Here is a 25,743-nt window from a genome sequence, read left to right on the forward strand (position 1 = left end):
CCTGACCACTGCGGTTTACTAACCCTCTGAACTCAGAGTCCTCTTTTCAAACCTCTCATCTGTCTGACCTGCACAATGTGCTGAGCAATGCCATCCATTACTCCAGCAATACTTTGTGTGGGGAAAAAAATACTTCCTTTTGTTTAGCATATGCATGCTTAGCATGTTTGATGCTTAGCAGGGAGCCATCTGGGGCCATTGCTAGTACTAAGGTGATCTAATACCCAGCATCAGGTACAGAGTCAAGAGGAGTGACTCGAAAGTCACTTAGAGCTTCTCATCTCGTGGTAATAGTAAGATGTGCTTGGAAGCATGGTGGTGAAGACCGATGCAAGGTTGTATCTGTGAACAGCTTAGCTTCAGAGAATTTCAGACCTTTGCAGTTGTTTAATCCTGATTATTTCTCATCTTAAATCTTGGCATCTGTTGGCAGAGGCAGCAAGACAGAAGGTAAGTGGCTGCATCTGTAGCCTGTAGAGAGAGGATGGAGCTTTTTGTTTAGTTCAAGTGCCTTTACTGTCCTTGCTTTCCTCCTTTGCTATGTGCACAGTGCACAACAGCAGGGCAGTGGAACAGTTGTGTTGGGCTAGATGTGGGCAGATTATATTTCAAATTCTTAATTAAAACCAAGTCCGAAGCCGTGGTTTCTGTTCCACAGCTTTGCTTTAATTCCCTGAAGTTCCATGATGAAATGTATAAACAGTGCAATCTCAGCAGACGGGTATTGCCCGTGGCACTCCAGTTCTCCATGGCGTCACAGCTCTCTGAACTACATGTGATACGGGTGAAGAACTTCACCTCCTGCACACCTTTGTCACAGCCTCTGGGTCAGGCTTGTCCATAGAGGCCACAGAAGCAGGGGTGCAGCCTCTCTCAGGTGAGTAGTGACTCCGAGGAGCCTTAGCCCCTTGAAGCTGAGCGCTGCAGCTGAGCTGCTATAGACTTGTTGTCATTACTTGTTAGAATGTGTAGGAAGTCTAGGATGGCTTTTTTCCTGGGTCTAACAATGTCCTTTGGATAGTGTAATGCTTCAGCAGTTGGGCTGATACTGAAATCCTTAATCAGTTTTGAGAGAACGGACTGAGGATTTAGGATCATAGAATAGTTAGGGTTGGAAGGGACCTTGAGATCATCTCGTTCCAACAATCATTCTTGTTCAGTTCACTTGTTACCGATGTTGTGCTGCTATTCCACTTCTTATTCTTTTTAAAGAATTAAGATGCTGGTCTCGCGCTCAGGAGGGGCTCAGAACTGATCACAGAGTCTCATCAGAGCTGTGTACAAATGTTTTGGGCTTTAGGTTTCTTTTCCTGCACTAGCAAGTAAGTGCAGCCCAGGAGGAGCTGGACAGTTGTCAGTGACGACACTACAAGTTTCATGAGGGTTTCTTTCAGATCAGCATTAGTCCAGCTCTGTGGCTTGTGAGCCAGCTGCAATGGATCATATGGGTTAGCTTCATCCAAAAGCAGTCTTGTTTTCCTGCTGTGCCTGCTCAGTGCCATGGGCCATAGCACAGTAGGTGGGGACAGTCAGGAGTTGCATGCTCCTGTTTGAACTAAAATGCTAAGTTAGCCACACAAAGGCAAGGCAGACACGAGTTGATAGCTGTTGCTGCCTGCTGTGACCAAAGGATCATTTATGGCTCAGCCTACGGCATTTCTGAGAAGGAGCACCACAAGCTCACTACAGTAGTCATGCATCCTAACCCCCTCCCCAGCTCTGCTTCACACCTCCTGGTACACATGCAGCACAGGTCGCTCAGCCTCCAAGCAGTGAGCTTACAGGCAAACACGGCACTACTTCTATACCTTTAAGAGTACTAGATAGCACATAGTGAGAACAGAAACCTCAGTTTGGTATCTGAATATCCCTGTATCATCAGATGTTACTGTGAACCCAGTGTAACTTGCAGAAGAGAGGTACAGGGAGAATGATGCTGTTTAAAAGCTTGGATTACATTTTATTGAGGAAATAGAAATGACAGGTAAGTTGAGGCAGAACAGCTGTGGCAGGCACTGCTGCAGCCTGGCCTCTCACATCCATGGCTTTGACCAAAAGTCAGAGTTGTCTCCCTTTGCTGGCTGTTAAAGGACAATGGTACCTGCTAGCTGGAGTTGGTTAATGGAGGACACAGTATGATCTCAGGCTGCTGTGGTAGTGTGAACACGCTTCAGGTGATTTTCCTTGGCTTTGTACATTGGTGAAGGGAAGTCAGTTACTCCTGATTCTCCTTAAGAAAGAGTGAGCACATTACAGACACTGTACTGTAACAAAGAGCTGTGTGTCAGAATGTCCTGTCTCCCCCAGCAGGCCATCAAATATTGCATCAATACTGAAGGTGTCAAAAACAGCAAATAAAATTAGAGAGCTGTAGCCTGAAACTCATTAACTCATCTCAGCTTTTGGTACCACACCAGTGGCTTGCAAATATCTATACACATATATATGTATGTATATATGTGTGTGTGTGTGTATATATATATATTACTAACTTTTTCCCAAACAAGAGTTCTGCAAATTGTGGCAATCTCTTGCTAGAGATCCCCCATCTTTTAGACAACTAAGGCTACGCGATGTCAGGCCTTTGTTTTTACTTCATACACACAACCACATTACTTCACAAGGACATACAGCTGAAAGCCACCAAGCTGATTGTCAGAAGGCTTTAAACTCTTCCTCACTGACCTAGAGGTGAAATAGCCCATCCCAAACTGGATGCTGTATTTGGAAGCCTTGAGGTTTTGATTTAAAGTGAGCTTCTGCTTTCTGTCCCCAGGAGGGTTGCTGACAGCAGTGTTTTACCAAGGGACTAGAAGCTACAGCCTGGTGCTAGTAAGAAATCCTTGTCTTCAATTTTAGATATCCCAGAGGGGAGAGAGGAAGAGCCAGAATCCCACAGTCCTAGAGATCGCTTAAGGGTTTGATCTTGATCTTGGTTTTTATGCTGCCCTCCCCATCTCTGGAGGAAAGTGCACATTTCTAGTACTGGAATTCTTCCCAGAGTTGGCACAGCTTCAGAGGCTTTTATCTTGGCTGTAGTACCCACACGCTTCTGCAAAGATCCCCAGGGAACAGAGTTGGAAACAGACAAAAGAACAAGAAAGCTCCAAGGTCCTCCAGGAGGCTCTACCCCACTTGAATGATTCTCCGATAGCCAGTCATACAGGGAAATCCCTATCTTCCTTCCCCATCTCCCACTGGTCACCATGAAGCATCCCAGCCCTTGGCTTCTCCACAGGACCTATGACTTTCACTGTGTCCTATTCTCTTTCCTTTGCTGGTGAGAGCTCTCCCTACCTCTGCTGAGTTAGGGCCCTAATAGCTTTTCCTCAGTTGCATCTTCCTGTTTCTGCAGGGTCCCTGGAGAACCACACTGGCCTACAAGCTACTCTGTTTGCACTAAAGCTTCCCAGAATGGTTGGGGTTGGAAGGGCCCTCTGGAGCTCATCCAGTCCAACCCCTGCCAAGGCAGGGCCACCCAGAGCAGGGCACCCAGGAACGTGTCCAGGTGGGTTTGGGATGGCTCCAGAGAGGGGGACTCCACAACCCCCTGGGCAGCCTGTGCCAGGGCTCTGCCACCCTCACGTGCAGAAGCTCTTCCTCGTGTTGAGGTGACTCTTGTGGTGGTGCAGTTTATGGCTATTGCTGTTGCTGGGTACCACTAAGAAGAACTGGGCCCATCCTCTTGGCACCACCTTTGAGATACTGACCTGCATTGATGGGATCCTCTCTTTTCTAGGTTCTTTTGTAATAGTATCAACCCACTGGCCAACAGCCTGTGATACTGAAAAGCTCTCTTCTGAGCACCCGTGAGGGAAGACAGAGAACAAGCCTTCATCTACCAGAGCCCTTCAGTCACTCACAGCAGGAGGTTGTTAAAATGATCTCAACTATTTCAGCTGTACAAAGAGCCTCTATACATGGATGCTACACTTTAGTACTCTTTTAGGCTTAGCCATAAACATTAATTTCAGCCCACTGCCTTGTTAATGGGATGTGGTGTGGAGCACTTACCTCAGCAGCACAGAACACTGAGGACCAAGAACAGCATTTGACACAGCGGTGATGTATCCGCCTGTGTATCTACACAGCAGGTTGTTACCTTTCTATCTACCCTGCAGTTGCGAGGTTCAGGGGGTTCTGCCTGCACAAAAGAGAAAATACCTGAGAAACCTGAGCATGCATAAACTCGTTGCTGTGGAATAATATTGGTCTTTCATCTCAAAAAGCTTGGGGTCTGTTTCTACTCAGGTTGGATTGTGAGTTGTCAGCAAAAGCTGATCAGTGCTGAGGTTACCTGTGAAGTTTCCTGTAGCACTGGGGAAGGCTATTAGTTGGAAAAGGAAGTTCAGTTCCAAATCAGATAGTAGCTTTAACTCACAGGCCTGATCCTGCAAGCCTTACTCATGTAAGTGGCTGTCTTGCTTTCAGCAAGATTGGTCCAGCCAGCAGCTCTCACTAGCTTGTGCCAAAAGCTTTTCTAGATAACTACATCCAGGCTGGGGGGGGAAAGGGAGAAGGCAGACATCGCAAAATAATTCATTTTCCACAAGAAAGCAGCCATAAAGAGAGGATAGCCAGTGAGCCTTGCCCTTAAGGTTACTGATTAGCTACTAAATTAAAGGAAAGGCTAGCATGTTTGGTCATTAATTGTGTCACACACCACGAGCATCAGCAGCAGTCACTATGGACACAGCTTCCAAGAGAAGAGACAGGCAGGGAGAAGGAACAAACAGTAGAGCTAGAAAAGAGTTAACTGGGATTGTGAAAGATCTAAAAACCTTATTCAACACAGAGTCAGTAATCCTTGGCATTCCGAAATTCTGGCATGCTCCAAACCCTCCTGGTGGGCTGAGTGCCCCGTTCCACATCCTCAGAGATGGTCTTGATGTCACTGATGAACGGGGAAATCCTGGACCGGGATTTAAACGTTGTTAAGGAGAGGCTGGTTTTGTTCTTTGTGTTCCATTGCCTGGCAAGCTTCTTGGCCTCTTCCTCCTCTTTGATCTTCTCAGCAGCTTCCTGCAGGGCAGAGCGGAAGAGCCGGGATACTTCCTGCACTTCTGGTTCATATTCAGCAATGAGTTGCCGGAATCTGCAAGCACAGTCAAGGCACAGCTTTGATTAAAACCATCAAATGACAGACTGCTGCCAAGTCACTGTGCTAGGCTTGGAACTTGCACTCTCCTGCAGAATGGGACTCCCTGGAACAGAAGGGAACAACAACAGGGAGGGGCCATGAAGATCTGCTCAAAGTTTCTAAAATCACAGAGAATGTAAGGAAGCAATGAATCACTGTTTCTCATAAGTACAAGAAATAATAGGGAGCAGCAAACAAAGCTAGAAGGTGGCAAGTTTGAAGCAGAAGGAAGTGCTCTTTTCACACAACACCTATTAAATCAGAACTCGGTGCTATGAATAGCTTAAGAAACAAAATGATTAAGCAAGTTGGTGAAAAATGTCCCCATCACTGCTCATTAAATGTGATTATCCAAATGCAAATCGTTGCTCGAGTCACCCCTGAACTGCTGCTTACCAGAAGCTGGGATAAACCAGGGAAAGTCGCACTAGACTTCCCTTGTTTCCAGTTCTCATTCCCCAGTGGCCATGAGACAAACAAAATTCCTGTAAATCTCTTCTTTCTTACATGTTTGGTTGTCTCCCAATATTCAGTGAAGTGACATTTCATCTTCCTATGGATTTCTGCAAGAGAATGGACCAGCTCAGCTTGACTGGCAGCGTGATGCTGTATCTAAGTAGACAAGTGTGAATTACTCCAGTGCTTTCTCAGGAAAGAGCTCAAAATGTTTGTTGGTTATTAAGGCAGCTTAATGCCAGGGAAGTGAAGAATTCCCACTGTTTATTTTGCAGGTGAGGAAGGAGAGATGCAGAGCAGGATAGTGTTCTTGAAGTCACTGAGTGACTTGCTGGCTGGGCCAAGAGGAGAACATACCATTCCTGACACCTTGTTGGGTAATGGGGCCCCCAGTCTGGAAAGTGTGGGATCCACCCCCTAGCACTCACACACTGGGCATATAGATATTCTAGTTGTTCCATAGTAGTATGCATGTATGACAGATGGTAATACGGCTACTCCTGTAATAATAGTTCTTAACATAAAAATTGTATCTACAAGTAGAGAGTTGAAGTAATACTTTGCTAAATTACAGTTATTTGTACTTAATGGAAGCTAAATGGTCTGTAAGCATTTTGGTATCTTTCCTCCAACAGAACTGAATGAGGATGGAGAACAGTAGGATTGCATTTAAATAAGCCTAATACAGCAGAAACTCACAGAACAAGATCTTGCCTATTGGTTTCTTTAAAAGCCTTAGGAACGTAACAAGTTTAGTGCATTATGGAACTGCACTGCTTAATGGTGTATCAAAGGGAACCCACGATAATAAGGACAAAAGAAAACCAGAGACAAACCAAAAAGCCTCTTTGTACATTTATGCCTTTTGACTCTCCCTGTGGAGGCCTGGTATTGGACATGCATCTTAACAGCATGCTGCATCCCAGGTGTTTCAGTGTGCTTCTCTCACAGCACGTGTTGGCAGCTACGTGTACAGCAGTGGGGATACCGCTATTGCATGCTGATGGAAATCTGTTCCAGCAGAAGCTTCAGGCCCTTGCAGGGTCAAGCTAGAGGAGTTTGACACAAATCCCACCTAAGTCACCAAGATGTACCTTAACCATTTCAGTTGTTGAATTCCTAACTCACCCCCTCTAAAAAACCCCAACCCTAAATGTGGAATATTAGAGTGCAAACAGCCTCTGAGGCACTGTAATTCACATTGGTATGGAAGTACTTACACAATACTGCCAAAGTGAGTTGTGCAGAGCCACTAAGAGCAACAGACTTGGTCTTGCTGAGTGTTACAACACTAAGAGGGATTTGCTGTACATGGCAAACATCCTTTCTGCTTTCTGAGGAGGCACTTCAGTTGCGTTTTCAAAGAGATAAAAATACAGTTTCCACAATAAATACACTTCTCCCTTTATTCTATACAGAAGCACAGACAGATGAGTCCATTGAAACCCAGGTCTTCACAACATTATAATTCTACTGAGAAAAGCACCTTCAAAAGGTTTTTACTGCAAAGGTGAACTGAATGAGTCATTCCATTATTTTATCTTCATATGTATTTTAAAGAGAGCTGCTGTCACGTTGTATCTATGTCTATCAGTACATCTTTTGTACAGGCAATTGTGCACCCAAGAGGCCTCATCACTGCCTCCAGTTTTAGAAGCTGCGTGACATGCTGCTGGATTGTGGCTCCAGAGCAAGTAGCACCATGTGTCAGGCTATTACTGGACCACTGAGTGGCTCTGGGAACAAGAGGGAAAGCGGGTGTTACGATGGCAAATTTATCCCCTAAGCACAGAGCTCTAATACTAATGCCCTGTGTTGCTAATAATAGTCCCAATCAAACTAGCTGAAATAGTTCTCTAAAAATCAGCTTTCCACCTTTGTAGCTCTCTGCCTGCTTGCACTCTCCTTAGCTAGGGCAGCAAGGATTGGTTTTGCTGTTAAGATTTACCTCTGGCTTTTCAGGACCAACACAAGAACTACTTCATATGGATTTGAGCAGGTCTAAGAGACAAAGAGAAGGTGAATCAACAGACTGTCTGCCAGTCACCCAAAGAAAAGCCACACTCATTCAGATGGAGAAGGGGGCCCTTTCCTCCTGCCCAACAGGATGAACTAACTTCACCCCTTTATTAATGCCCACCTAACTTCAGTACCAGCATGTCTGTGTAAGGAGCAGCCCCTGCATTAAGTCCATTAGGTGTGCATGCCACAGTTATTTCTCAGCAGAAAAGACGGACAGGTTCTGATGGGGTGAGGTCTAGCTAAACCAGTCTGTGTGTCAGGAAATAGATAGCTTGCTGTAACCACCTACGCAGCACTGAAGCCGTCCTTCCCAGTTACCAACGAAAACCAGTTGATGTACTGGATGTTCAAGCAATCTGCTCTCTGCACAAAGCATGCAACAGATTAAAAAATAGTAAAACCCCTGGAATCAAGGAATATGGGCTTGTATCCTGGGAAACAAGCTCCATGCAAAGCTGCTCAATGGAATTAAGCAGAAAAAAAATTGCACAAGGCTCACCTACCTTCTAGCACAGGTTAACACCCTTACACTTTTGCATGGAATAATTCCAGACTGGGCAACTGCACATCCATATCCAGAAATCCCTCAACATGGTTTCCTTATTCATCAGAAAAGTATACCTATCTTATCTGTGAAACAAGTGATGATACTCCTGGTAGCCAATCTCTCATACATTATGCAAGTCTCACAGTCTTAGACGTGACCATCAACAAAACTCACCTTGAACCAGCAAAGCAGCCTGGAAAGCATGTATACACACACACACAGAGGGATGAGCACATTCCCCACTCCAGGCTGTATTCTAATCACAGTTCAAACAAATTTGTTCTTTATACTGTGAGCCTTCCATCTCCTTGTACAGCCAGTAGAACTGAGGAATCTGACAGCACTTGGCTCCTACTGGCACTGCTTTTGTAAAGCACTGTCACCTGCCCATGTTATTCTGTAGGTCCCCAGTTCAGTAGGTTTCCTAAGTACAGCCTGAACTTTAAAGACCTCTTAAATCCAATGGAAGTCCGTGGACTTAAACAGTGTGCTTATAGTTCAGTGTACTCCTGAGTGCCTGTCTGAACTGGGAGCTCTAAGTAGATTTAGTCACTCAAAGAAAACATGGGCTGCTTAGTGCTGATAATTAGCTGCTGACTCCTGAATCTGTATTTTGAGCAGAGATTCTGGTTATGTTTTAGAGCTATGCAGAGCTTTGCTAGAGAAGGCTGCTTGACTCCCAAAGGACCGTGGCATTCACTGACTCATAGCACCTCAAACTTAAGCTCATGATAGTGAATAAATCCATGTCTGGTTTTAGGCATTTGTCTTACATTCAAGCATAGGAAGTCCACTCCAGCTATACGCAGTCCTTAGGAAACTACAGTCCTTGGCCTGCAGTATTAACAACAGATCACCAAAATGCAGGTTTACCTTCCCATATTAGGCTTTTACTGTTTCACTTTTGCTGAAACTGAAAGAAATGGAACAGCTCTGATGAGAGCTTAAGCTGAGGAAGGATGGCAAAACCCTAGCGTTCTGTATTAGCAAGCTACTAGTCTACTTGTTCAGTTTAACCATGGCAGGTACCAAGGGCCTCACCAAAAATCACTGACACTTCCTGCAAATGGCTCCAGGATTTCATTTGAAATCTAGTCTCTGATCTCCAACCCGGTAACCTAAAGCTGAGTTACACCTGAATGCAATAGCTTCATTTGTATGAGGTGAATCAGAGTCTAATGGTATTAGCAGTGCACTTGAGCCCTTCCAGAATTTCAAGTGACTCAAAGAGAAGTTTCTATTGACCTGAAATACAAACCCAGGCAAACTGGATCTGAAGGAAAATCCCTCCTATTTCAGAAGTGCTCCTTTCCAGCCTTGTCCACATCTAAAGGAATAAACTTGGCGACACTCTGCTTCTCAGCAGATACGACTAGCCACAGAAAAGGACAACTTGGGTAAGCATTTAGAAGACCTTTGGAGAATAAAAGTCACATCTCTGATAACTCAGACCAAAGTGTTTTGTTCTGGTTTTGATCCTGAGCTCCGAATCTCCCAAAGGAGGAGACTTCGTGTGACACAAAGGAAACAAACAGTGCAGCCTTATAAGGTGCATGCCATTTGTGTGATTGAAGTATTACATGCATGTTGAGTACATCAGAAAGGATTTCACCTCTTAAGATGCCCAAGCTGGAAGGGAAAGGATCCAGCTTAGTATTTCAACCAGAACCAAGGGCTTTAGTAAGGTTCATGCTCTGCATTTGAATTTCCAAATGTAAACTTGTAGATCATAAGTGGAAGATTTTTCTTCCAGTTGCTACATATTAGAAAGTCACAGAGTATTCAAGAGGAAACATCAGCAGTGCAATAATCTGGTGATTAAAGTACTACACTGCAAATGTGGCCATTTCACCTGAATTCCTATTGTACTGCTCTTAGGCAGTTTTGGGGAAGTTATTAAAATCTCCATGTTATCTCACTGTCTGAGAGGAGAATTTATCCTGTTCTGGCCGTCTTTTAGTTAGATTGCGTGCTCCTTCTTTCTGTTGTGCATTTGCAGCTCCTAGCATGGCAAGCCCCATCCTTTTTAATTGTTTCCATAATAATAATGAAGATTTCTGAACCACAGGGCTCTGGGTGAGAAGGTAGAAAAGAAGAAGGGTCAACTGTTCACATTTCCAACACAAGACAAAGGGTTTATCGAATACAACTAATCCATACTAGTTTTAAGACAAGCGAAATACAGTTTTCTCTAGCAGAGCTCTAGTTCAGATGTAGAACTCTGCCTTGGGGTGCCACAAATGCTAACATTTACATGTGTTCAGAACCAAGAAAAGCAAAACACCACGACCTAAGAAACCTACTGAAAGAAAAAGCCACAGAGGGCAATTACGGACAGAAAGGCCGCTTCTGGCTCCAAAAGTCTCCAAGGCACAGTAAGCTGGAGGCTAAATGCAAGATACTGTAATTGTCCACACTGTTGTATTTGCTTGCCCTGTTCTTTTCTCTTTTCCTTTCGCTGATGCTACTGGCACTGTGTCACAAACAGACCGCACATCAGATCAAACAGACCTTTGACCCAGTCCAGTTCTGCTGTTATTGTGGCTATGGCATTCCCTTCTCAATCAGGGAATTGAACCAATAGACGTTATGCAAGTCTCATTTATTTAATGTGGCTCTGCTAACCATGGTATGGAATAAACAAAACCATGCCACTTCTTGACTCACACTGTAGTACAATTTGTGATAGCCTATAAGAGCAATTTCTAAGAGGATTTTAGGAGGATGGTTTTATCCTTTTGCAATCATGCCCACACAGAGCCCACCAGTGTTGTTGAGTATGTTTCTCTACCGCCAGCAGTACGCTGAATCCTGAACAAGCACTAGAAGCAGCACTGAAAACACACATCTTTGTATGAACAAAGCAGGAGCAAGCTGTAGATGGCTCAGCTTAATACTCTTTTGTGAGGGAGCTGATGAAGCCTCCCAGCTCCAGCGGCTGAAGCCTGCTCCCATGGAGATAACCTGTTTTCCAGGCAGCCCTTGTTCTGTGGCCCTGGGGAGGGTGAAAATAACTCTGAACCCCAAGGGCTTTGAAGTGGCTTGTTTACAGCATAGCTTGGAGTTAGACAAATGTAAGGCAGGTGCTGTTTCCAGCAAACTTCCACTGGGAAGAACCTCAATGAGCCCAGATTTCCAATTCCGCCACAATGACAGCCTCTGCAAGAGCCAAAGCCCTGTGCCAGCTTGCCTCCAAGGTTCAGCCCTAGGGCAGATGAGGGCTAGAGAGGTAAGACAAAGGACGAGCTCTTTCCAGCCCTCTTCCAGTTGTAATTCAGGAGCTGTAGATTCATTTGTTCAAGAGAAAAACGGGTGCCATCACATGCAGTGAGTGACTGCAGGGTGTTGGGAATCCCTTTGTATATGGCCTGCCAGGACTGTTTTGTTTCTAATCCTGGCTGAAGAATATGTTGGAAGAGGGGAAGTGGATTATACAGGCCCATTTCACATCTTGGCTTTGGCTAAGGTGGACTGCGCTGTGCTCAGTGAGAAGATAGAACACGTCCCCCAGAGGAAGAAAGTCACCTCCTTTCCCCCAGCTTGGGTGCTAGAGCAGGCTTAGATCTATTTCTGAAGACATTTTCACTGAAGGTTACACAGCTGGCCAGCAGCGAACCTAGATCTAGCACTTGAAAGGCTCAGCAGCAAGTCCAAGAGGCTGTATCTGTATGTACAGTGCAGAAGGCAGAAATACCACGTAGCTGTTCCAGCCAACAGCATGCCCCACCTGCCTCCTAATCCACATGAAGGGTGTGGAGGGAGGGAGAAGCATGCAATCCCTCCTTTCTCTGGGAATACTTGGCTCACAGGCTAAAAAACACAATAGAACCTTTTGACTAGTCTGGACACTGGGGACAAATGCCTTAATAGACCTGCTGGACAGCTTAAACCAAGGAAGGAAGGCTCCAGTGAGAGTGGATAAGCACCAAAGCAGGTTGTTCAGAGGCTGTGGAATCTCCACCCTCAGAGATATTCAACAATAGACAGCACAAGGCCCTGAGTAGCCTGATCTAACTTTGAAGTTTGCCCTACTTTGAGTAGGTTGAAGCATGCATCTCCAGAAGTCCCTTTAAACCTCACTTATTCTATGGATTCTAAAAACTGAAGCAGAAGCCATCACAATGCTGGAATGGTAACTGTTCATCAGACAAGACAAAGCTTCTCTGGCTACTCAGGAGCGTAAAGGACTCAAGCCAGTCTCAGGGGGAAGTGGCATTTAGTAACTTTATGGAGGAAATGATACCACATTAAACTAGCTTAAAACATCAGGTTTCTCTTCTTCCACAGAGACCCTGTCCCAGCATGACTTACCATACAAGATGCCAAGTTTTGGTTCTGTTGGTTCAAACCACTCTCCCTCCCTGCTCACGTATCAGAAAGAGGAGAGGAGGAAAGGAAAGGTCTGTATCAGCACATCTTTTACTGTACCTGAGTATGACAGGCCCACAATAGGAAGGGTGGATTTTGGTACACATATCCTCCAGCTGCAGGCGTTCTCCTGGGCTGATATCATAGCTCTGCTTTGGATAGCTGACCAGCCAGCCGTAGTCCACCCCAGTCTTGATCTTGCGATACTCATTCTCTCGCTCTCGCTGCTGCTTCTCTGCCTGCTTGATCTGCCAGCTCAGCTCCATCATGAGCGTCTCCACCACCATTTCCGTGGGGCTCTTCTGGGAAATGCGGCTTGGGGGCTCATTCCACCGGAACCAGGAGGCCAGTGACATAGTGCTCTGCGTGTCTTCATGGGGAGGGGGTTGAGGGTAGGGAAAGAGAGAAAAGGAACAGTGCCATCATCACCAACCTCAGCCAAGAACGTTCTCCCCTGCATGCCCCCGAGTCTGTTGTTTACCTAACACTGCAACTGGATTAGCCAGTTAGGACTAAGGGGTGCTGAGCACCTTGAGAAATCTCACCTGCGGTGGCCAACCTGTGCAGAGGGTGAGGCAAAGGGGGAAGAGACAGTTCCCTTGCACTGCCCATCACCGCATCATTGAAGTGACAGTCACAGTTCTATGTCTGGAGTTAAGGAATAAGGATGCCTTGCTTCCTCCAGGTCAGGATGGGAAGCATTCTCCTTCCCACATGGAAAAACTAGAGCTAAGGTTTGCCTGTCTGAATCCTCATGGGAGGGCATGACCTTGCAGCAACCCTATATGAAAAACTCAACACACGGAGTCGAACATTCGCTGGGAGTCATATTCTAGCCAGCAGGAGATCCTTAGGGACAAGGGCAGGAGAGGTGACCTGGTGTGGTGGGTTGGCCCTGGCTGGACACCAGGTGCCCACCAATGCTGCTCTGTCACTGCCCTCCTCAGCCAGACAGGGGAGAGCAAATACACCAAAAGGCTCGTGGGTTGAGACGAGGACAGGGAGAGACACTCACCAGTTACCGGCACAGGCAGAACAGACCCCACCTGGGGACATTAAATTGTTACCAATCAAACCACAGCAGGATGATGAGAAATAACCCAAAGCTTAGAACACCTTCCCCCACCCCTCCCTTCTTCCCAGGCTCAACTTCACTCCCGAATCCTCCACCTCCTCCCCCTGAGTGCCCCAGGGGATGGGAATGGGGGCTGTGGTCAGTTCATCACACGTTGTCTCTGCTGCTCCTTCCTCCCCAGGGGAGGACTCCTCGCACTCCTCCCCTGCTCCAGAGTAAGGTCTCTCCGTAGAAGACAAGTCCTGCATGAACTTCAGCGTGAGTCCTCCCATGAGCTGCAGTTCTCAAACTGCTCCAGCCTGGGTGCCTTCCATGGGGTGCATCCTTCAGGAACAGGCTGCTCCAGCCTGGGTGCCTTGCATGGGGTGCATCCTTCAGGAACAGGCTGCTCCAGCCTGGGTGCCTTGCATGGGGTGCATCCTTCAGGATCAGGCTGCTCCAGCCTGAGTCCCCTACAGGGTCACAGCTCCTGCAGCAAACCTGCTCCAGCGTGGGCTTCCCATGGGGTCACAGCTTCCTTTGGGCATCCCCCTGCTCCAGCATAGGGTCTTTCATGGGCTGCAGGTGGAAATCTCCTCCAGCCATTACCCTCCATGAGCTGTGGGGCACAGCTGCCCCCCCATAGGCTGCACCATGGGCTGCAATGGAGTCTCTGCTCTGGAGCACCTCCTGCCTCCTTCTTCACTGACTGGTACCTGCAGAGCTGTTTTTCTCCCATGTTCTCACTCCTCTCTCTGGCTGCAGCTTCTCACAGGAGCCACCCCTGTAGCCTCCCTGCTACCAAAACCTTGCCTCAAAAACCCAGTCCACCTGGGTAGGCTTGCTGCTGCTGTAATGTAAGTGGTAGAGCTCACCTGTACTTGGGTAGCCCTGGCAGAAGCAATAGGTACAGTAACTACAAGGCCAGGCAGAGCTTTACTCATTATTTAGCAAATGTGCTGTTGCAAGCAGGAAAGGCTGCAGCATCTTCTAGAAACTGAAGTTGAATTATCAGCCATGCTAGAAGAGCATTACCACCAGTGTCAAGGGAACTGAGGCTGGGCTGACAGGGAAGTAGCCGCATATTAAGGTTTAAATTGTTATTACTTCTAAGTGAGAGGTTTCTGCTGCTGGGAACATGGAGAAGGCAGAACAAACTGCACCAATCAGCTGAGCAAAAGATGGATTTAACTCTCCACCTGGCCAGTTCCTTCTTGGAGTCACTTCAAGAGGACAATGCATGGAACAAAGTTATTAACTATTGTATTTGTATTTAAACACAATGGAATCCAAAGCAGGCACTAGGGACATGAGCAGGAGCAAAACAGCATCTGTTTCTTCACACAGCACACTTACGTGCCTTGTTGCTCCCTTCCTTTAGCCCCCAGGGAGAAGGGGTGGCACAAATAAGCGTTGCAGCTGGGATTACCAAAAAGCTACTCTTGGCAGCAGCCCAAGCAGGAGATGGAGTTAACATGAAGGTAATGACTGAAGAGCCTCATGCTGCAGGGCCAGAGCAAGTCCTCAGTGATGAGACACATACACAAAGAGAGACATGAAAAGGAGAAAAATAGGCTTTTGATTTAAGCTGCTGTACTGCGGCCTAGAGCCTTTAGTGACAATGCAGATCACCAAAAGCTCATAACTACCCAGTACTCCCATTATTGCTGACAGACATAAGCTTCCAGACTCCCTAGAATAGCAATGGTCAATAGGATTCTGCCTTCATTGCCTGGAAAACCATCACCATCTGCACCAGGTGAGAAGGACGCTTCAGTTGCTTTCATGCCTTTATCACTTGCAATAATGTAGCCTTGTCCTCTTTCAAAAATGTTCATGTTATGTAAATATGTCACACCATTTCAGTACGGAAAACGCTCCAAACCCATGGACAGTCTGTACAGTGTCTGGGTATGAAATTAGTTCAGGATCTAATGCATAATCTTTTCTAGAACCAGCAAGTTTGCCAAAGTGCACCAAAGGACTCATTTCTCTAGCCCTCTACCCTACCTCTCCCAGCAAGCAACACCAGTGTCTCCAGGAGTGACAGCTTCCACAGGACACATCTAGCTAGCTAGGTGAGCAAGGCCACAGGCACTCCTCTGAAACTGTACAAACATTAATACCTTTGCTGCTTTACAGTGCTTACACGTGAGAGATTGCTGTAGTGACTGCTCTTGCCCTGGAGTATCACCTATGATTATCCTTATGATAGCAGCCATAGTCAGCAGCTGCTGGAAGTAATCTTGCTCCTCTCTCATTTCTGTGCTCAGCAGGAGGAGGAGCAGCAGGTCCTTTCATTTGCTTTCATGGCCAGGGTGAGTCCAGCTAACAGCTCTCAAAGCAGCACACAGTGCTCTGCCTGCCTGCTGCTGAAATACCTGCCCAAGACATGTGAATGAGCTCAGGTTGGAACTGATGTGCTGAAAGCTTCAACTCCATAATCCCACCTTCCTCACATGTACCTGGATCCTGCTACATGGTAGCCTCCATTCACCATTACACACTATTCAGGATGAAGGTCCTTAAAACTTAAGGCCCATTCCTTCATCCCACCACTTATGTATCACATAGGTAAGCCCTCCTAGCAAAAGTGAGCAGCATAACAGACCATGAGAGGTTGTAAATGATTTTAAAGTCTCCTGTTTCTTTTCAGTTTATGTGACAACAGCAATTTTTCATAAGTTTTACAGATACCTGACCAATTCATGTATCATTATTGTTTCCATTTGTGCCTTCATCTGATGAAGGTGAGCATGCCCTTCTGTATTACACCAGCAAAGGGTTAGCTTGCTTTGCACTTATTCTGGCTATGACCTGATCTCACGTTGGCGTAACTCTGCTGACCTCAATGTGTCAGGGGTAAATCAGTGTAACTGTGAAGCTGAGGAATGCCCTTCCAGCTATTCCAAGCTCAGCAGCTCTTTTGTTCATTAGAAGAGCAAGAGGGGAATTCAGTGGTCAGAACTGGAAAAGAGAGCAAGGAGACCTGGGCTCTAATTTGACCTGCCCTGGCTTTCACATGGTCCTCAGCTGTTCCTACTGCCTTTATGCTTTATGTCTCAGGTCTCCCCCAAAGGAAGCAGTTCTGCAGGAGGAGAACCCTTTTACCTAGCACTGGTACTGCAGTGAACAATCAGCTAGGAAAGTGTTTTGGGTAACTTTGTCTGAGCAAGGCTGCTGAATCTGAGCTCTGCTCTGTCCCAAAGCTTTCATAAAGCACTGGTAAAAGGCAGTTCTGCTTTTCATATGGGAACATGGACACCACTGACTCTGAACGGGGCTTCCACTTGTCTCCCATACATCACTTGAAAATCCGCTTCCATGAGAGAAGAGTACAAAGTAAGAAAAGCACCTTACCTGCAGTGGAAATGGCCTGTTCTCAAATGAAGACAAATCCTATGCAAGCATTTCACGCTCACTGGCAGCTTGTGCTGGCTGCTCCTAAGGGAGTCTTGTTTGTATGAGATTGTTTCCTTCCCCATCTCTCATCCATCATCTCCTCCTTTTGAGAGCTGGAAACTGGCCATCTCTTTAGCAGGCTTGACAAGCCACCACTCTTCCCACTACTGGTCTTTGCAGCCTGCAGAAGATCCTGTGGGCTCCATTAATTGTGGCTGCTGGTTTTAATTGAAAGCTCACATGCAGGCTGATCATTAAATGGTTCAGAATGGCTTTCCTAGTAGGAAAGGCTCAAAGGACTGTTGGCAGGATGCAGGCAACTGAAAGAAGGCAAAAGTTTCAGCCTGGCATTTTTACAGGGGAAAAGGACAAATTCACACTCGGCAAGCATTCACTTTACAATTACTGAAAGAAAGAGGCATTGCCCCATCTGAATACAGACCTTTATGTTGCACAGTGAGCCCATTTTCTGATTCCTTGTAAGAGGCTATCCTGGGAGCTGACAGAAGCCAGCTGAGGAACTACTCTGGTGTCCCCCAACCAAAATCGCAGAGCGGTTTACACACATTCCACTCCAGAAACTGATCTGGGTTTCAAGACTTTTGCCTCACCCACCGTAGACCTTTGTCTAGACGATAAACCTTCCCCTCCCTCCGCTGACTGCAAGTGTGACCAACCACCTCACAGCGTTTTAAGCACGCATTTACTTCAGCTGTGTTGAAGTCTGGGGTACCTCCCTTCCTCCCACACAGCCTTGGAGGGCTTGCTTCAGTGTCTAGTGACTGCCAGTAAGTCCCTCTAGAGTTCTGCATGTGAAAGGTTCCTGTTAGCTTTAGTTCGAAAGAAGCTTTTTGCCTTCCTCCAAATCTCATTTCTGTTCTCCATGTTGTCAGCAATCCCTCAGGTCTCCTCCTCACATACTTTACAGCTCTTTCCATTCTCTTCTCGTGGCAGGTTCTGGACAATTTCATCTTGTCTCCTACTTTTTCACCTTCTCCCATATTTCCCAATATGATTTCCATTTCTTGCTCCAGAGGATGCACCAAAGAATCAGAATAAGTATTGGAGTTCACATGTCTTGTTTTTCACCTGCCCAGAACAGGATTTCAGCCTTTCCTAGCTCTTCTACTAACAAAGACAGTATGTTTCTGTAGCTTGCTCTTTGGGTGTTCTTTGGCCAGCTGCAGGCTGTTCATATAACCTGACAGACATCAGCCTTCTTCAGGCTATGGCAGTGTGGATCACCACTTGCTAGACTTGCTAAAGCTGGGCTGCTTTCTGGTAAACCCAAAGTCAAGCAGCAGGATCCTTTTGCTTTGTAGAGGATGAACATCTAATCCAAATGATGAACAGCCTAATCCAAAGTCCAGTGATGTCAATGGAAATGTTGTCACTCAGCTGGCTACAGACAGAGTCCCAGGAAATCCACTGCATCCAGGCAAAGCATACCAACAAACTACTGGGCTGAGGAGCTGGGAAATGCTTTCCCTCCCTTCTTATGGGTAATTCCTTACTGCCAGGGATCAGAGAGACAGAACTACTTTTTCCACACATACCAGATGAGAGGGTAACAAAAAAGGAAGGTTATTTCTAAGAGAAGTGAGACAGGCTCCATCCCCAAATTGTGTTCATAACTGTACTTATTTAAAGAGACACGCAGTCACAGGGAAAACAGAGGCTATCAAATTGAAGACCATATTAAACATTTTCCCTTCTTCTTTTTCTTCTTTCATTAACCAGAAAAATTCAGCATCCTTTGGATAGCAAAGGATATCCAGTATCTCCCTAGACTGCACCTCATGGGTAGATTAAAGCCAGCTTGGCTACCCCCATCCCTGAATTGTGTGTGTGCTCACTGATGCAACATTTAACCAGCTTCTCCTGCAGACTTTGTAGCCATGGCTGTGCTGCTTGCTGTACCTGCACGGAGTGGCACTGAGTAGCAGCAACATCACAGGTCAACCCCAAATGCGATTGCTTCTGTAATAAAGACATTTTGATTCTGTTCCGAACAAAGAATCTTAGCAAATTCTAATTCAAGAAACTGCTGCCAACGCATTCTCAGTTTTATTAATATAGTCCATCATAGCTTTGTAAAAGGATCCCTGTTCTCTGTTCTCCACCGCTTTTTTGCAGAGTTCTTTATCCTCTCCATACAGAAGTTTTTACCTTACTAGGGTCCAAAGAACCCTACTTCCTATCTGTCTGGAATCTCCATTCTTATTTAGTGGAGTGGAAGTCCATGGTGTTTACACATTGCCACACGACTATAATCTTACTGGAAATTATTATAACCTCAGCCAGAGAGCCCACATCTATCTGCCAAAGTTGCTACGAGGCAATTAATGCTGAAAAAGCAGTAGCTAGAGCTTTTCAATCAAGAAACTTCGAAGCAATGCATATATAACGATGCTAATACAGCAGCGTTCCTCATGCTGACCTGCAGAATGCGAAGAGAGAACTGCTGGGGACACTCAGAGGTGTGCTTACAGACCACAGCAGAGAACCTGTGTTGTGCTTTATGAGTGTACCGATTCTCTTGCTGTGATGGACACCAGCTATTTCTGGACCAAAACAAAAAAGAAATCGCAGTTAAAGTGCATTGAAGGACATGACCCTGTCACAAGCAGCAAGGAGTTCGGAATAATAGAAGTACAGGGGATGGAGCCAACGTTTTAAATGGAACATTATTTACTGTCAAGTCTTCATAGCTGCAGGTGTTGAGGACAGCAAAAATAGCCTCACAGCAGTGTCTAGGACTGAGCTGACGTGACAGGGCACCGTGGCACTCAGCAGGCCACAGTGTGCCAGGTAATGCCTGTCTGCCCCTGGCAGGGCAGTGCTCCTGATCTGACCAGCCTGCTGCAGGCTGACAGCTCCTGCTGCTGCCTAAGGCTGCTTCTGAATGACAAGTGCTCTCACAAACGTGTGAGAGCCATGCTGCCATTCAGCGTACAGCCTAATTTCTGCTTAGTGGTTTTTTTCTCCAGCAGACTGCATTCTCTGTGTTATAGAAATGGGCTGGGGCTTTGTCTGGTGCAATTGCCAAGGAGAGTTACAAGTCATTTAAGCCCTTTGTGAATGTGCATGACTAAAATTCACTGCTAGCTAGCATAACTACAGTCAGAGTGTACTACAAGGTGCTGCAACACAAAAGAGAAACAAAAGTGGTACCATTTCTACAAGGGAAAGCTTGAAAGCCCTTCTGTGGTACACATGGGTATGTCACTTTTTCTACAGCTAGTAGCCCTCAAAAGATGTTTTGTAATGAACTTGTTTAAAATGGAGAACACACACACAAATATTGCTCTCACCTCCCCAGCATCTGTTTAAATTGTAATACATCCCTAGAGCTCCAATCTTTTAGAAAACAAGTCTCTCTGATGCATTTTACATCTGCCCTTTGATTCCAAGGGGGGTAAAGAAGCAAGAATTCAGCATGAACTGGGCTCCAAGCTCCTGTATGAAGGAGAAAGGTATTTTTCAGTCGCCAGCCAAAATGCGAGGAGACAAGGTAGCTGATCTAACAGGTACCACTTCATGATGTGCCATAGAACTGCACTAACATAAACCAGGTTTGCCTCACCAAAGTAAATAAAAGAGCTCTGTTGATTAACTGCAGATGAAAATCCAGTCCACAGATCTTAAAGAAAAAGGGATGGAAGAGCCTAGAGCTCTGCTAATGACTGGGACTCTCTACAGAAGATAATCTTTGTGTTATCTGCAGAAGCAAAAGGGTGGGTGTTACTCAAATCTGCTTATGAAGCAGAGTAGCATTTTACAGTTTGTCTACTTATGAGAGCAAATGAGTTCCATCTGCTGAGAAACAGGACTATTTTCATGCCAAATTCCCACTCATGCTCTAAACAGTATTTTCTAATAGCAACCATAAAAACACTCTATGAAATACAACCTATACTGGACTGTTACCTACACCTGCTGAAGGGAGGAAGTTAAAACACACTGATCTGCTCTGTTTGCCTGCCTTGTTATTAAAACTCCTACACTTTGCTCAGCTCTTGCTGTGCTGGATCAAACACACCTTCAATTCTGTATCTTTCTTTGATCCCTGCAGACTACAAAGCCAGGTTTCCAGTCAGGACAGAGAGACCTAAAATATTCTTCACCATTCATTCAGCCATGGAGATGAGAGTTCAGAAGGTAACACAGATAAATAGGTTTCCTGTTACTAAAACTACTTAAACCATAGGAAAAATAAGTAAATAAATAAATAACCCCCTGTATTGCTGCATAAAGCAATAGCAACAAGAGCATCCAATGGAAGGCTCCACGAAAGGCTTTCAAAATTGAAACTCAGATCCCCAGCTCCTTTCTCTTATTCTACTGTCACTGTAGCTACACAGTGTTATTAAAAGAGCAGTCATGGCACAAACTAGACTTTCTAATACTGTCATTCACTGCAGATACTTATACCTGCAGGATTACTTAAAGTAAGAGCTTGAAACTCAGACCCAAAAGCCTATCTCACCTGTTGTGAGGTCCACTGAAGTTTTGGGGGTTTTATTCATACGTAGTGGCATAGACCAGACAAAGTGCTGTGAAAATGGGTGTGCATTTGCCACCCAGACTGAGGACTGATTCTTCTGTGAGAGCAGGAGTAACTCACAGCATCATAAGGCAAGAATGCATTTTAATGGATGCCTGTACATTTCTATTCAGTACTGACACTTGGTTACGGTATCTCTCAGAAAGAATGTTGACCGGAGATCCCCAAAGTCTCACTGTGTCTCAATTCACTGCACAACGACTAGCATGAGTTGTCTCTGTACTGAAGAACACTAGGACCAGTGTTAAAGTTTGGTGACAGGAGTTACTTAAAAATACACATCGCTTTAAAATAGCACCCGAAAGAAGAATACCGAGTTAAAATCTGAGCCTCTCTCTGGAGGGATCACATACAGCACAGGGAGCAACCGGCAGAGCTCTGGGAAAGCTCACCCTTCTCTTGTATGAACCACCTACGGCCCATCCACAGAGAAGCATAAGCAATGAAGAGCGCTGTCTGGAAACAGATTTTAACTAGCGTGTTAGCAGTAAGTGATGTACGGTGCGTAGTGGGTTCTCAGTCACACTGCCATCACTCCACAGCTATCTGACCGGCCTTAGCGGCTGGCGTTACTAAACATCGGGGTTCCACACAGAAGACACGTACTAGGGCAGGTGTTTAATGTGAGAGATCTGAAACACGAGTGGGATAAGTTTAAAGCAGCACAAACCACGCTTTCCTCCCCGGCTGCCTACTCTTTATGTAACCGGTCACCCAGCGCTCAGCCATGCAGGCAGCCGTGCCCGAGCCCAGCCTGGGGTTAGAGCTGGAGCACCCCAGCCCCTTCCCTGCCCACCCATCCCGCCTCACCTCGGGCAGCGGCGCTCCTGTGCGGGCAGAGGGAGCCGGGCTCAGCGAAGGAAAGAGGACAGGGCTTGAAGTGAAGCCCTCTAGAGTGGCCCCGCCAGCTTAAATCCACGCTGGGGTAGGGATTAGCCCTGCTGACGAGGGATCACAGCTGTGTTTACGGCAGGGCTCTGGAGCTATCGGGGCTTGGTGCCGTACCTCGACAAGGTACCCGTCAAAACCAATGCGCTTCGGGACTCGGGCAGAGCTCGGTGCCCGTTTAAAAGTCCCTCCAAACCCTGAGAACTTTGTGGGGTTTCTATGGGCAGCTCAGCCGCCTCTGTGAAGAAACGGGCGGAATTCACAGCACAATCCGCACTTTACGAAGCGCCGGGGGCTCCATCCCTCAGCCTCCCCCCCTCAGCCCGGCGCCTCACGGCTCCAGGGCGTGCAGGAGCCGCTCGGCTCGGGCAGCGATACCCGCGGACGCGGGCACTCCGCGCCCCGCTCGGCACCACCTCCGCCCGCCCGCCCGCCGCCAGCAGCGTCCCCTCCTCCTTACCGCGGTCACCGGCCCCCGGCCCGGCCCGGCCTCAGCGCCGCCGCTCCGCCGAAGTTGAGCGGAGCCGCCGGCGGGCTCAGGCGCGTCCACCGCTCCCCCGCCGGCAGTTGCTGTTGCCATGGCGACCACGCTGAAGAGGTTTGACCCAGGGGCGGCGCGCTCCCGGCCGCAGGGCCCAGCCCCCGGGACGGCGCCGACCCCCGCGGGGGCCCGCTCTGCAGATTGAATGTGCAGTGATAAATAACGGCGCCGTGGAACCTCGGAGTCACGGGGCGGTTTGGGATGAAGGGACCTTAAAGCTCACCCAGCCCCAACCCCTGCCCCGGGCAGGGACCCCTTCCACTGGAGCAGCTTGCTCCAAGCCCCTGTGTCCAACCTGGCCTTGAGCACTGCCAGGGATGGGGCAGCCACAGCTTCTCTGGGCACCCTGTGCCAGCGCCTCAGCACCCTCACAGGGAAGAGCTTCTGCCTTAGATCTAACCTGAACTTGCCCTGTTTCAGTCTGAACCCATCACCCCTTGTCCTGTCGCTGCAGTCCCTGATGAAGGGTCCCTCTCCAGCATCCTTGTAGCCCCCTTCAGACACTGGAAGCCGCTCTGAGGTCTCCACGCAGCTTCTCTTCTCCAGGCTGAACAGCCCCAGTGTTCTCAGCCTGTCTCCATACAGGAGGTGCTGCAGCCCCTGAGCATCCTCGTGGCCTCCTCTGGACCTTCTCCAACAGATCCATGTCCTTCTCATGCTGAGGACACCAGCCCTGCACACAGTGCTGCAAGTGGGGTCTCGCCAGAGCAGAGGGGCAGGATCACCCCCTCGACCTGCTGGCCTCACTGCTGGTGATGCGGCCCAGCACACGGGTGGTTTCTGGGCTGCGAGCGCACACTGGCTCATCTTCAGATTGTCATCGACCGATCTCTCTCATTTATTTATCACCAGGGCTTCCAGCAGTAGCTAGAGCTGTCCAAAGGGCTTCAGTCATGGGTCACAGGTTTCACTGGGTTTAGAGCGACGAAGAATGATGAGGGGTTGGCGCGGGAGGTAGAAGGGAATGAGGGAGGTGAAGAGGAGGAGGCTAAGGACGGAGATTTGTGCCGCTGGGAAGGTGAAGGACATGCAGCGTCAGAGGGAACAGCTCCATCTGCGAAACAAGCACGTTACAAGAACGGCCCTGTGCACTGGGAGCTGCAAGGGGTGTGTGTGGGTCTGGAAAACCATGAGGAGCGGCTATGTCTATTAAAAGATCAGGAGAGCTGTATTTAGTGAGAGGTCAGTGAGGTGAAAAAGAGTGAGAAGTGGCCTGGAAACCATGCTGGTCTGTACTGTACATGCATAAATCAAAACAGACCAGCTAAAACACTGCGGGCTAAAAGAAGCCCAGCGCAGTCTAAATTAAAATGTATGAGGACTTCTTTTCCTTTTGTCTAGTTTATTATTAGATCAAATAACAAAACCAGACTAACAAAGAGATTAGAAGCATTTTCTGCTCTAATTATCTGTGGAGGATTACGTGTCTGTCCCCAGCTCCAGCCCAGCCCACCACCCTGTCTGCAGAGGTTTATGACATTCTGGCTGTGCTCTGCTCAACACGGGATCGTTGAGTTTTAATTAAAAGCCATCTTAAATGGCTGAAGACCTTTACATTTTCACCCATTAAAACTTCTGTCAACAGCCATCAACTCTGACTAATGCAGAACAAACCCCGTCTTGAAAATACTTCGGGGCCAGGCAAATGAGGTGTTGTATTTTCAGTGTGGTGAATTCATGGGAAATTCCTGCCATGAATTTGAGACAGTGGTGACTGGGGAATATCTTCAGGAGCATTTCTTTACAGACGTATAAGCATCACAATGAAAAAAGTCATTTATCTCTCCTATACCTTATTAAGCAGTTGAAACCAAGGGTTCTCCTGCTGTTCTACTGATAGGACTTACCTGATCAGTCAGCGTTCAAACCACCCATTGCTTAGTGCTCTGGTAAGGTAGACAGGGTAAAGATTTATTCCATGTTATGTTTTCCAGGACAATTCCATGATTATCGAGTTTCACCATTATCATTTGTAGCGCTGCCCATTCGGGACTGCTGTTTTGTGTGATTTATCAGATGCTGCCCTGACTCACCTGAGCGCATTACGAAGCCCAGGCTGCAGGCCCCTGTGATGGGAGCTGTACAGCCTTCACGTTTCAGTGCCAAAGTCACAGACCTCTGGCACTGGCACTAAAGAGGGGCTTCTTCAATCTGCATGGGTCCAACCACAAGCAAAAGATCTCACTCCATCCCTGATAGAAGTCAAGCATAATGCGGTAGGGTTATATCCGCCCTGCTGGTTTTTGGCTAAGTTGGTGAAGCATACCAATGAATATAATGGGGCTCACAGTGGGACCGTTGCCTTTTTCACAGGCTTAAAACCCGGCTTAGAAAAGTGCCACTTTCAGAGCTATTTGTCATATTTTTGCAGTGCTTGTTTGCGCTCAGCAAAGCAGTTTATCACTGGGGAGGTCTTCTTCCTGCTGTTTACTTCCACTCCAGTCAGCCCACCCACACAGAAGTGCACTATAAGCAGAAAAGAGAAAGTTCATTCAGTCTTTAGCAGCAGTCCCAGCCTTTTCGTGGCTGAGGCTCCTTTGGGAAAACCGGCAGTGTTACCCAGGCTTTCCTAGTGAATGTCTCTTCCTTTTCCACCTCACTGGGGGGCTGCCCCTTTCTCCCTGCACTCCGTTGTGGGCATGAGGCTGTGCTAAACAAGGCTTGGATTTGATACTTCAGCGGCTGTGGGGTGTCCCCTCACCCCAGAGGTATCATACTGCCATCAGGGACCACAAACCAGAAGGTCAAAAAAATCAAC

At 47.1% G+C, this 25,743-nt stretch overlaps 1 protein-coding gene across 4 annotated transcripts; it reads right to left on the reverse strand.

The window, feature by feature from the left end:
* Positions 1 to 1,936: 1,936 nt before the first annotated feature.
* RD3 (RD3 regulator of GUCY2D) lies at positions 1,937 to 22,997 on the reverse strand. Of its 4 annotated transcripts, none has more exons than XR_010612776.1 (4): positions 22,905 to 22,997; positions 12,594 to 12,903; positions 4,015 to 5,095; positions 1,937 to 2,230 (listed from the first exon to the last, which is right to left on the reverse strand). XR_010612776.1 is itself a non-coding variant. In XM_065679359.1 (4 exons), exons 3-4 carry the CDS (start codon positions 12,887 to 12,889, stop codon positions 4,798 to 4,800), a joined length of 594 nt encoding a protein of 197 aa, XP_065535431.1. In that variant the 5' UTR covers positions 12,890 to 12,903; positions 16,948 to 17,309; positions 17,432 to 17,643; the 3' UTR covers positions 1,937 to 4,797. The 4 variants fall into 4 exon arrangements, 3 of the variants coding, with proteins under 3 accessions (XP_065535431.1, XP_065535430.1, XP_065535432.1); XM_065679359.1 differs by lacking the exon at positions 22,905 to 22,997 and adding exons at positions 16,948 to 17,309; positions 17,432 to 17,643 and having other exon boundaries at positions 1,937 to 5,095; XM_065679358.1 differs by having other exon boundaries at positions 1,937 to 5,095.
* Between the last annotated feature and the right edge of the window lie 2,746 nt (positions 22,998 to 25,743).

Source organism: Lathamus discolor, chromosome 5 (genome assembly GCF_037157495.1).
Source record: "Lathamus discolor isolate bLatDis1 chromosome 5, bLatDis1.hap1, whole genome shotgun sequence".
Classification (NCBI taxonomy): domain Eukaryota; kingdom Metazoa; phylum Chordata; class Aves; order Psittaciformes; family Psittacidae; genus Lathamus; species Lathamus discolor.